Below are 12,980 nucleotides of genomic sequence, written 5' to 3' on the forward strand. Positions count from 1 at the left end.
TGTGCTGGGTGTTATATCCACTGTACAGTCTGTGCTGGGTGTTATATCCACTGTACAGTCTGTGCCGGGTGTTATATCTGGTGTACACACTGCGATGGGTGTTATATCCACTGTACAGTCTATGCCGGTTATTATATCTGGTGTACACACTGCACTGGGTGTTATATCCACTGTACAGTCTGTGCTGGGTGTTATATCCACTGTACAGTCTGTGCTGGGTGTTATATCTGGTGTACACACTGCGATGGGTGTTATATCCACTGTACAGTCTATGCCGGTTATTATATCTGGTGTACACACTGCACTGGGTGTTATATCCACTGTACAGTCTGTGCCGGGTGTTATATCTGGTGTACACACTGCGATGGGTGTTATATCCACTGTACAGTCTATGCCGGTTATTATATCTGGTGTACACACTGCACTGGGTGTTATATCCACTGTACAGTCTGTGCCGGGTGTTATATCTGGTGTACACACTGCGATGGGTGTTATATCCACTGTACAGTCTGTGCCGGTTATTATATCTGGTGTACACACTGCACTGGGTGTTATATCCACTGTACAGTCTGTGCTGGGTGTTATATCCACTGTACAGTATGTGCTGGGTGTTATATCTGGTGTACACACTGCACTGGGTGTTATATCTGGTGTACACACTGCACTGGGTGTTATATCCACTGTACAGTCTGTGCTGGGTGTTATATCCACTGTAAAGTCTGTGCTAGGTGTCATATCCACTGTACAATCTGTGCTGGGTGTTATATCCACTGTACAGTCTGTGCTGGGGATTTATATCCACTGTACAGTCTGTGCTGGGTGTTATATCCATTGTAAAGTCTGTGCTGGGTGTTATATCCACTGTACCGTCCATGCTGGGTGTTATATCCACTGTACAGTCTGTGCTAGTGGTTATTTTCAGTGTACAGGATTAAGTTTTACTTGCTTATAGGAATATTACATTATGTTTGGTGTGCAGTCTTTGTCGGGTGTTATGTTTGGTGTACAGTGTGTGCTGGGTGTTATGTTTGGTGTGTAGTCTGTGTCAGGTGTTATGTTTGGTGTGCAGTCTTTGTCGGGTGTTATGTTTGGTGTACAGTGTGTGCTGGGTGTTATGTTTGGTGTGCAGTCTGTGCCATGTGTTATATCCGATATATTGCCTGTGCCGGGTGTTCTATCCGGTGTGCAGTCTGTGTCGTCCATTATATCCGGTGTACCGCCTGTGCCGGATGTTATATCCAGTGTGCCGTCTGTGCCAGGAGTTTTATCCGGTTTACAGTCTGTGTTGGCTGTTATATCTGGTGTACCACCAGTGCAAGGTGTTATATCTATTGTACCGCCTGTTCTAGGAGTTTTATCTGGTGTACAGGCTGTGCTGGGTGTTATGTTTGGTGTTGTGTGAAAGAGTTTAGAGTTTTTATATATTTATAATAAGAAACATGTACTTCACACATTAACTCAAATCAAAGTTCAAAGAGAAGCCATTGCTTAAAGCTGAACTCCGAGCGCAACAAATATTGCCTAAATACGGCTTGGGTATTCTTACCTGAATCGTGGTGTGCTTTGTGTATTTCTTTATATCTGTGCAGTAATCCAGCATGAAACAACAACTCCTGCACTTTACCTTTGTGCAGGAGCTTCCTGTAATAAAGACCAGTCACTGCTGCTCTCTCTCCTTGTGCAGGGTGACTGGTCTTGTATCCTTGCAAATCCAGATAGAAGGTCACTCGCACTCCAATGCAATGCCAAGTCAATCTTTTTATTGACTACGGTAGTGTAGCATCTTACAGCAACATTTCGGAACCAGTGTGGTCCCTTCTTCAAGCAAACAGAAAATGCAGAAACGTTGCTGTAAGGTGCAACACTACCTTAGTCAATAAAAAGATTGACTTGGTATTGTATTGGAGTGCGAGTGACCTTCTATCCGGATTTGCATGTGTTTTGCGGAGGCATCTGCTGCCACTGCCGCACCCGTCCTGCTCTTTTGGGCTTTTATCCGGTCAGGAGTGCGATGGGATACATGTCGTTTCATGGTCTTATATCCTCCCCCCTCCTGTAGTTTTCTGCAGGCATCCTGTAGTGGGTGTGGCATGCTGTCTGCTGTCACAGGGTATGTGCAGCACAGTTATAATGTCAGCCATATTTACACAAAGTCGATTCATATCGTTTTTGGATATTGAGAAACATTTTCAAATCAAATGATTTGTGCCCGGAATCAGCTTTATGGTGCAGGACTGAATTTGCATATGCTAATCTTCTCTTTGTCTCTCTCAGGTTATCTGGGCTACACAAGTGGTTTGTCTCTAACCTGTATGGTCTTCTTCTTGTGTGTGGTAAGCTGGAATCTTTGACTTTTATATCAAGCAAGCTTGAATAGTATTCTTTCCTGTCTTGCAATTCCACTATTGTCACGGTCTAGGGACCAGGGCACTAGGGTACTGAGCTCCTGTGTTTGCGGAGTTGGTAGGAGTCACAAAGAGGCGGGATATCGGGGACGTAGGTCACAGGGAGAGAGGAACGAATGGTCTGTGCGTTCTGAGGACGCACTAGAGGCGCAGAATATAAGAAGGGCCAGGTATTCGACAGAGCCTCTAGTGGTGAGGATGATTGGCTGCTGGACACCTTCCAGGTTGCGGCCCTCTAGCGCACCCACACAGACGCAAGGGACTAGTTGAAGCAGCGGGGAACTGGATACAAACAGGTAGGGAAGAAACTTGTAACCAAGGAGGAGGAAGACAGGAAGAGGGAGAGAGAGAGAAAGTCTCAAGCAAAAGTGCAAACGCACAGCAGAACAGCAGAGTATACTGAAGAGAATAGATAAGCAAGGACACCAGGGAAGGGTAAGCAGCTTAGAGGCACACCTAGGAGCAGGAAGGTGCAACGTACAAAAGTAAACGAGATGTGCGTGGCACATGCATACAAAGAAGCAGGATAACAGAGAGAAAAGTACACAAAGAAGCACAAAAGGGATGTATGCACACAGGGGTGTGCAGACAAGGATGAATCCAACACAGCCACCAGGTAAGAGAGGAGCACAGAAATAAAGGGGTGACAGCAAAGCAAAGGAAGATACACTGGAAGGTAAGTGACGGAGTGGAAGTACAACAAGCAGTAAATAGGAGGAAGCAAACAGACAAAGACTGGAGAGGGAAAACACAGTAGAAGTAAGGCAATGAAGGCAGTTTGGAGAGGCGCACAGGTGAAGGCAATTAAGGCCTGCAACAATATACTAAAGGAACCACTAAAATACTATAGTAGGGGTGCAAGGAGCAAAGCAGGGGATAACGCCAAACAGGGACACCAGCTGGTAGAGGGAAGCCAAAAGGCACAGGGATCCAATAGCAAGCGCAGGGAATAGGATCCCAGGGGTAGTCAGAGACACAAGGGGTACGGAACAAGGCATAAGACTTGTTGCTCGCACCAAGAGCAACAAGTGAGGGAGTCCTAAATAGGGGAGAAGGAGAGCAGATTGGCTGCAGCCTTGTGAGACACCATAGGCTGACAGCCCAGAAACAGGGAGCAAAGCGAAAATCCGGCACGGATTTCCGGATATTGTGACAACTATAAAGTTCAAGAGTTACTCTGTCCCATCCAGGAGTCTGGAGGCACTTCTAGGGAGCCAGGGAACATGGTCTTTCATTGACAGCAATAGAACAGGTTTGAAATAGGTCACGTTGTCCGCCTAGCTCCTGGGTATTGTTCAACTTTTGTATATACCAACATATCCTCCTTCACTGGTGTGTTTTTCGATGGGATTCAATTACTAGGGATTCTCCTATTCAATAAGAGCTGAACTCCAGACTGATGTATAAAAAAACAAAATAATGTGGTTACGTATTAATTAGAATGTTTGTACATGTAATCTAAATTGCAACTAGTGTTACTATGTGATTTTGACTTGTTATTTGCCTCTGGTATTCCACTATATAGCAGCACTCTGGGAGACTGGGACAGAGATGGGTAGCACTATGGGCTAATCAGGTGTGATTCTGTGCACATGAGCTGACAATGAACATTTTAAAGGTGGCCATACACTTTACAACCATCACAAGACTTTAGTCTTGCGATGGTTGTAAAGTAATTAAAAAAACGTACGATCTGCCCATCTTGGACAGGCAGATCGTACTTGCGATCATCGCAAGCCCGCCCCCCTGAGGGGCGGGCTTACGATGACTGCAAACAGTTGTCGAACCAGCAGGCCACTAACTCGCCGAGAATCGTACGATTCCCTGCGGGTTTTCTAGCATGCTGGTTTGACGGAAGACGTGCGACCGTACAGTAGAAACGGTTGCACGCCTTCCATACACTGCACGATTCTCGTACGATCGCGGGATTTCCAGCGATTCTCGTAAGAGAATCGTGCAGTGTATGGGCACCTTAACAGAAGGAGAGAGCATAAAGATGACTGGACTCATCACTGTGCTGCTCCTTTACTGTCCACTAACAGGCTAGAAAGGTGAAAAGGTTGTTTTGCCTAAATGTAATAGAGAAAAGTCAGGTCACCAGGCTGGCTTTGCTGTCTGGTACGGCTGTGCAAATCTCAGGAATGGATGGGCAGAAATACAAATACTTTTGCAGGTACAACAGCTGCCATATACTGTATGTATTCATGTGCGTGCTTAGTTGTTTGCCAGGAACTAAAGCTGATCTCCAGCTCTAATGATTTATATATGCTTACATTGGTCCAGCTTGGCATAATGTAAGCATACATAAATTATCTCTGGGGGGGCCACAGGGAGCCTTTAAAACATTGTGCAGGGTTATTCACAAAAGGGTGGAGAGTTTGGAGAAGACAGGAGAAGTGAACAATCTAGGACAACATAGCTGAACCGGAAACATTCTCCAATTCAGCTCACTTTCCAGTTCAGCTATGTTGTCCTAGATTGTTCACTTCTCCTTCCTTCTCCAAACCCTTCACCTTTTTGTGAATAATCCTGTGTAGTAGCCGAAGCTATTACAGATGCTTATCAGTGATCTTCCAGGTCCTGCAACAGCCGCTGTGTTGAGCGACTTCCCCTCTGCTGTAAATACACCGCGGGTTGCTCATTTGGCACAGCAGCCATTCAGGGGGCACCTAGTATTTTTATGAATGATTGGACCAGGGGTGGCGACGTCATGGCTTCAGCTTTAAACTTTACATTTTCCAGTAAGATACTATTAATATAAAGATATAATATCAGTTTTGACCAGTGAAAAATTGTATTATTCATATTGTTATTATGTTTTCGGCTATACACACACATTAGGTTTGGTAAAAACAGCACCTGCCATTATATTTTAGCTCTGCAGATAGAGGCAAGAGTATCAAAAGAAAACATCCCGGTAAAGTGGTCAGTTTCAACCATGAATACTGAATGAAACATGGAACTTATATTTATAAAAATCAGGGCACACAACAAAAAAGCCGTTTTCTTTCACTCTCTATATAACACTGGATAAATAAGATCTTATTGAGTTTAAGATGCTATACCACACCTTTAAGCCCTCATTCACACTAGAAACGGCCGGCACGTACAGCTCCGTGCTGTGTGCACGGCCATATCGGGCAGCTCCCGGGAAGGACAGGATATGCATATGCTGCTGTGTGTCAGGTAACAGGACAGTACAAAGCTGTTTGCCTCCCCGGAGATAGCTGATATACAGACAGGCAAAGCAAAGTACGTTATTACAAGACAGTCGCTGAGCCTAATAACAGTTAATGCTCGAGGCAAATAGCAGCAAGCTAATACACAGTTAGGAATTTGTAACCAAAACAGGGTGAGAGAGAGGAGATGGCCGGTGCGGCTACACAGTGTATGGGTCTGCAGGTCAGTCCTAATTCACAGATCAGAATGCTGAATCTCTGCTGGGGTCCCGTCACATCGCACTGGCCAAAATTAAAGTGAGTTTGGAAACTAACAATTAATGTCTCTTATTTGCTCCCTTTTAGTCTTTTGAACATACCATTGAAAGCATTTTATTATATCATTTGTAAAAGTGAAAAAAAAAACAACTGTTGATTCTGCCAGAAATCTAGTGAGCCCTTAAAGTCCTGTAAACACTGCCTGTGCTGAACTGTTGTCAGTGTTATCAGCCATGCCCTCTTCCCACTCTAGGGTGACAACACTGCTCTTCCATATATATAGTACAATGAGTGTGTGTTGTCACCCCAGTACCAGAAAACACCAGGTGAAAAAAGCCCAAAATAGAAAACACTCACTACATCTAAGGACTAGCAAACTGTAACATATCACATCTTTGTTCTTGGCTTTAGATACACTTTAAAGGAGAACTATGAGGTGAGTGCTTTTCACTCACCTCATAGTTCTAGCCGACCTGTGACAATAAGACTGTCACAGGTCGGCTCAGTAGATCGAGAGGTGAGTGAACACATATCGGCGTTCACTCACCTCTCGATCCTGTCACGGCTCTCTGCCATGAAGGGGGAGGGGCAGGATTCCCTCCGATCCGCCAGCGCTGACTGGCGGAACAGACGGGGGAGGGGGCGGTTTACAGCTGGCTCTGCCTCTAGATAGGCAGAGCCAGCTGTCACTCACGCAGCTGGGCGGATCCAGACATAATTGTCGGGATCCGCTTCAGCTGCTGCGTCTCAGTATACCGCGAGCTATAGCTCGCGGTATACTGAGCTTAGGGTGACGGGAGGACGCTAGTTTGTATCCTCCCGTTACCCTAAGGAGAACTATGGGGAAAAGCCTTAACCCCATGGTTCTCCTTTAATCTTGGCACCTTGTGGACAGTTGGTGTTGCAGACAGGAACTCTTGGGTGTAGTGGGCCAAAAACAACCCCCAAAAAAGCCAACGCCTGCCACCTATGCCTCCGGATTAGCAACGTGGATCTCATTTCCTGTGTTTCTGCCCTTTACTTTCATGACTTATTGATATCTCACACTTGTGTCCTCTGATCACCCTGTTCAGGTCATCTACAAGAAGACTGTAATACCTTGTCCCCTGAGCAACTCAACCAGCACAGAGCATCACCTCTACACCAACGGTTACAACACTACTACTGTCACAGGGGAGGAGTGCACAGCTAAGATGTTTACTGCCAACACTCAGGTATGTCTGTTCAAAGCTCACCACACGCACACACACACATTACAATCTGTTTGTATAATCTCCTTTAGATCTACCAAGGACCATGTAATGCAAGGGCCTGCCTAATAGTATAGATAGATTAGGTAAGACCTCATATTACATAGTTTTGGTAAATCTAAAGTTGATTGAACAAAGATTGTACGGTCACATTGTAACCCTAAGTAGCCCTAATTGTAACAGCCCACTGCTAGTGTCATCAATAATTGAGTCCCAGGTACAGTAGGCAAGAGGAAGCAAGATTCTAGTTTACAATGGCCAGGTCGATAATGTATTATGATTTATTTATTTATTGGTTATTATTAATCATTTTCACTAGCTTCTATTGGTTTACTGAATTCTGCTGCCTTTGGTGTCAACTGCAGTCAAAACCTTATTTTGCTTTGGATAGTGAAGGGAAGCGAAGAGTCTGTTCTTTTGCTGTGTCCCTATGGGGGAGATTAACCCTCTTTCCCTATCAGTATAGGAAGGGATTGGAAATAATCTCCCAATGGGAGACAGGTAGAGACAAAAAATGTTGAGTGGGGAAAGGAAAATGATAATGTTTTTATAGCTGTACTTGTCTTCCTGTCCCAGTGACCATCACTTTCCCCGTTTCTTCTACAGGTGTAACAGGTTTCTATTTCTGTCCGTGACCCCATTGGGAAGATATACCCCCACTTCCTGACAGAAATTTTAACTCTTCTGTACTCTACCCAAAACTAAAAAAATTGACCAATAGTGGACCAGTCATTAAAATTCACACTTAATGTGAATCAATAAACCAGAACTAAAGCTTTCCATATACGGCTCGAATTGCGAACAATTCCTCCGAATTGGCCAAAATTCAAGCTGTGGGTAGCCTTGTCGGCCCACCCAACTTGAAAGACTTTGACTGAAAAATTGAAGGAGCCGGGCATAAAATTGTTAGCTGAACAGTGACTGCAGCCAATTAGCTGCAGTCACCGTCCAGATATTTAAGCAGCTGCCGGAAGAGATTCCTCCATTCACGCTGTTTAGTCTGGATTGGGGAACAAGGAGCTTTTCTTACGGGCTATAAAAGAGAAAAACTTTAAAAGTGAAAAAAATCAGTGACCAATTTGATGAAAAGGCTAGACAGCCTGGGTCACATGGTGTCCAGCTACCTGAAGCATTGTGGGTGTTTCAAGTCATTAGAGGGTGAGTTGTTTTCAGTCAGGTAAACATGTGATAAGTGCCAGTAAGCAGGAGGCAGAGGCTGAGCAAATATGGTTGTCCTCTTGTGCTTATCTAATTATACATTTTACAGAGAAAACATTACACTGATAGGATTATTAACATTAACATCTCTCTCTCATACAGTATATATATCTCATTACCCTGTAAATAATCCATTTGTCGTTATTTCATTTCAGACTGCATATGCTATCCCCATCGTGGCTTTTGCTTTTGTTTGCCACCCTGAAGTTCTGCCCATATACACCGAGCTCCGCAGGTAGGCAGCTGGAGTAAAGTAACAATGTGTCGATTGTGTTAAAAGATGTTGACTTCTAATGACCTAACGCGAGATACACCAATGACCCGACCTCTGTACATACACCACGGTAGCACTTTATGAAGTTATCGTATTAAGAAACCCAAAAAGCAAAGCAAGAGTGTGTGGGATTCCCTGATAACTTTTAGAATTCAGCTACATTAACTGCTGAACTACATACATGTGAACAGTCTTATTGCTTCCTGATAGTGCACGTTCCCGGGAAAAGTTGGGAACGTAAGTGCTGGTGGGGCACGCTAATAGGGAAGGGAGGGGTTGGGTGGATCATCTCACCACCCAGCTCTGGCCGGCGTCCCACCCAGCTCAATTACATCACTGGTTGACAGCAGCTGGGTGGGATGCCAGCCAGAGCGTCCTCGGTCGCTAACCTGGGATGCTTTGGCCGGAAAGGGGGGCCCCCCACCTGTCCCAAAGAAATGCCATCTGAGATGAGACTGAAATGTACAGAGATCTGAGTATGTGTGTGATCACACAAGACCCTACCCGTCCATAAAAGAATGCATGCAGCTGTATGAGACAGCATTGAGATGAACTGATTTATTTGATTACATCTAGGCAGATTTTACACATTTGTTATAATTGTGCAGTTTTATGTCATTGTCTCTTTGACAGCACTAAATGATAACATATTACAATTAAAAAAAACAGGGGAATGGCATGCTAAAAGTAGATCGTAAGATGTGTGGCCAATCTCCAACTGTAGCTAGCACTTCCACAAGTATCTTGGTGAAAACCCATCTTTGTACTAAACCACATTTAAAAACACTTCCCCATTTGCATCCTTAGCAATAGCGATTGCTTTGAATAAAGACAAAAGTCTGAACTGCAGAAGCAGTTTGTAATTTCTAAACGGAAACTATAGTGGTTTTGGTTAATAGGTTTTTAAATTAACATGTTTTATATATTTTTTATTATATGCATTCTATTTTCATTTCGCAAACAAGGATTTAATAGACCATAGACAACAAAGGATTCCCAGAGCACAAGGGATTAGCACAAGCCGCCTGCCTTTTGGCACACTTTGCCTGTCACTCATCTTATTTATTTCCGTGTGTATATTTCAGCTTTTTACAACAAAAGAGCAAAAGAGACAAAACAAGTAAAAAGGAGCCTGCTAGCTAAACATCTCCAAAGAGGCTATATTTTATATAAAATGCATACAGTATTTTTCCTTTTCTATTATCTTAGTTCTGACAGTATTAAAGAGAGAGAATATATACAAACCACTATTCATTTTCTTTAAATGTACTTCAATAGAGAGCTTGGAGTATACCTACAAAGGGATGCTGGGTACTTTTTAGATTTTTAAGTACATGAAAGGACCATGATTGTTCACTCTGCTGGTCGCTGGGAAACAAGATTTCTGAGAATATAGGGTGAGCTGTCTTTGTACACCTTTACACCTACTGCTAGAGGGCACACATATATTTGGAGAGAAATTTGATGCATAGAAAATTGCCCTTAGGTATTTCCTGTGAAGCTGTACAAACCTGCGTCTTTGTATTTCATTTGTGTGATGTTGCATCGTATTTTTTTTCGTGCGCGGTTGGCATTTTTTATATGTCAACACGGAAAAAGAGAACAATGTATGTCTTTGGAAATGCACTTTATACATGTGTACTTTTGCCTTTGAAGCATGTTTTTATGTAGGTTGTTCTTGTGCGTTCTGAGAACAATCGACTGTCGAGAAACAAGACAAACACAAAGAAGGGGTCGGCTTGTTTTAAGGCTATATTACAGGGATAATGGTTTTAGTACATATTTTCTTTATTATAGTCACGACTAAAATTCTACAATTTTTAGAAATGTGATGTTTCCCTCAGGTACATAAGCAGTGCTTTGCAATCATATTTTGTATTCTATTTTTAAAGCACATCCCCAGGCAAACAAAGAGTACCCTTGAAGTAAGGCTACCCTCACGCTGCAAGGGTTAAGTGCTTGTGTTTATCTAGGGATGGAGTAAAGCAGATTTACTTACCTGATCCCCGCTCCTCCTTCCCGCTGGTGGATTGTCCTGTCTAATCCAAGTAAATGGAATCTGTATCAGACTGGATGACATCGGTAGTCTATATACCGCCAGAGTCTAGGGAAAAAGAGGCTGTGGAGACTGGTCTAGCAGTCCCGTGGCAGCTGGTGGGATTGAGGATCAGGTAGGCAAATCTGCTTTTTGCCAGTCCCCCAGACATAAATGAGCACTTAACCCTTGCAATGGGGGTAGCCCCACTTCAAGGGTATTTTTTGTTTGTCCAAAGATGTGCTTTAAGCCAAGCCAGCAGGTGGAGCTTTGGGCTATTTTCACTTGCTTATCTTTAGGCCCCATTGTTGTAAAAATAAAAATAGAAAACCTTATTTACAACTCTCAATGTCCTACACACACAAATGAGGGATTGAGAGCGGCGACCATTATTGCACTGCTCTTGTTTTGATCAGAGATAGCCTGGCTGAAAGGAGATGATTACTGAATGTCTGTTTAGCTAACCCAAAATGCTCTGAGAATACTTTGTCATGTAGTAAATGTTTTGTTGTAAATAAAAGATTGTATAACGTACAGGCCTAGAAATGTTTTGACGTAAAACCATTATAATTTCCTTTCACAATGGACTCTGTGACAGATCAAGATGCTTATCTCTAAAGCCTCTGTCTATTAGACTGCATAACTGTTTCATAATAGTGAAGTTGCATCTATGTGGTTTACTTGCAAATGAGTCACCATCATAGAATAAGTGTGTAGCCTTGGAATAGTAGTTTCAATCAAAGGCTTCTGAAATAGGCATACTGCTTTTTCCACTGATGCATGAAAGGGCACACTAAAATAAATGTAGGTTTTAATTGTAGTTTTTATTTGCGTTTGATAACCGCAAGGTAAACACCTATGTGTATGTACCCGAAAGGCACAAGCACACACAGCCTGCCCGGCTGTCTGTGCCTGTGCCTTTCGGGTACATAAACAGTGGCGTAGTGGTTAGCGCTTCTGACCTTGCGGCACTAGGGGTCTCTGGTTCAAATGCTGGCCAGGTCACTATCTGCAAGTAGTTTGCATGTGCTTGTGTGGGTTTCCTCTCACACTCCAAAGAGTATGAGGTAGGTTAATTGGCTACTGTCTAAATTAGCCCTGTATGTATGCATGTGAGATAGGGACCTGAGATTGTGAACTCCTTGAGGGCATGTGCTGATGTGAATGTGCAACTATATAAAGCACTGTGTAAATTGTTGGCCCTATATAAATAGCATTAATAAATATTTCCAAGGATAAAACAGGCAAGGAGATAAGTGCGCATCTTAGAACAGGGTGCAAGGAGTGGCTGCCAACAACTGTACTGTAAGTGTAGTTCTTCAATCCTCCTCAAAGAGAAAGAGGTTGGTCCCCAGTCCCAGGGAGATTCTCTAGCAACTTGGAAAGTATGTGTGTGAGTGTGTCTCATTACAAGCACTTCTGATTGCTGGAGGTGCTCATTATTGTCCCCTAAGCAGGTCATTGGGCAAGTTGTACCCTGTGGGTCCTTTTGACCTACGTGTACATTGATCCTATGGACAAATTAAAATTGATTTCTATTTTCTATGACTTACTGCACTGTGCTGCTGATGGAACAATCTTGGTAAAGAAGCCCACTTACCACATTATAGCATTGTCCTTTTTTTGCACTCTTTCCTAAGTCCACCAATTGTACACTGTGCTATGGAACTGTCTTCGATTACATTTGGACCACCACGCCTCAATCTCAGAATTATGGTGGCATTATATGACTGGTTGCTATGGTCAACAGCAGTTTATATTTCAAGAATTTGAATAAATGGTGCCTCTGTCTAATCTTGTGAGTCACCTTGCGCCTTCTGCTGGGCAGTGTTTTTTCACACCAATAGCTGACAACAACACAGTAGCTAAAGTACATCTGCGCTATGTATGCAGATCTGTGGACAATCTTTTCATAATTACAACACACAATGAAAAGATCTTTACACAAAATTGCATATATATATATATATAAATGCATCCATGTTTATTTATTTCCTCCATCCAGAGCTACCAAGTCCCGGATGCAGAATGTGGCCAATGTGTCCATCCTTGCCATGTTCATTATGTACTTGATGACTGCAGTTTTCGGCTACTTGACTTTCTACGGTGAGCATCCTGTTTGTTGGCTGGGTCGAGAGTGGTGGAAGTAGAAACCACTTTTAGAGAACTTTCATAAAAGTGTCATTGAAAAAGGCCTTGCCTTATTCAAAGTTGCCTGATTCCACAGACTGTTCTCGGTGGAACTACTGCTTTTTTTCACGTGACTCTGTATTATGTGCCAATTTACTGCCTGGAAACTAGAGAAGACATTGCAGAGAACTGGGGAAGACATGGTCTAAATTTTCACTGGGTTTAGTTTAA

General features: G+C 43.2%; 1 protein-coding gene across 1 annotated transcript in view; it reads left to right on the forward strand.

Moving 5' to 3' along the window:
* Positions 1 to 12,980, forward strand: part of SLC38A5 (solute carrier family 38 member 5) — a 55,390-nt gene that overhangs the window by 37,373 nt on the left and 5,037 nt on the right. Inside the window, exons 9-12 of the mRNA XM_018558012.1 lie at positions 2,275 to 2,333; positions 6,916 to 7,056; positions 8,466 to 8,545; positions 12,625 to 12,725. Coding sequence (XP_018413514.1) covers positions 2,275 to 2,333; positions 6,916 to 7,056; positions 8,466 to 8,545; positions 12,625 to 12,725 — 381 coding nt within the window. The remainder of the gene's footprint in view (positions 1 to 2,274; positions 2,334 to 6,915; positions 7,057 to 8,465; positions 8,546 to 12,624; positions 12,726 to 12,980) is intronic.

The sequence above is a fragment of the Nanorana parkeri genome, unplaced genomic scaffold (assembly GCF_000935625.1).
Source record: "Nanorana parkeri isolate BGI_ZX_2015 unplaced genomic scaffold, ASM93562v1 scaffold315, whole genome shotgun sequence".
Taxonomy (NCBI): domain Eukaryota; kingdom Metazoa; phylum Chordata; class Amphibia; order Anura; family Dicroglossidae; genus Nanorana; species Nanorana parkeri.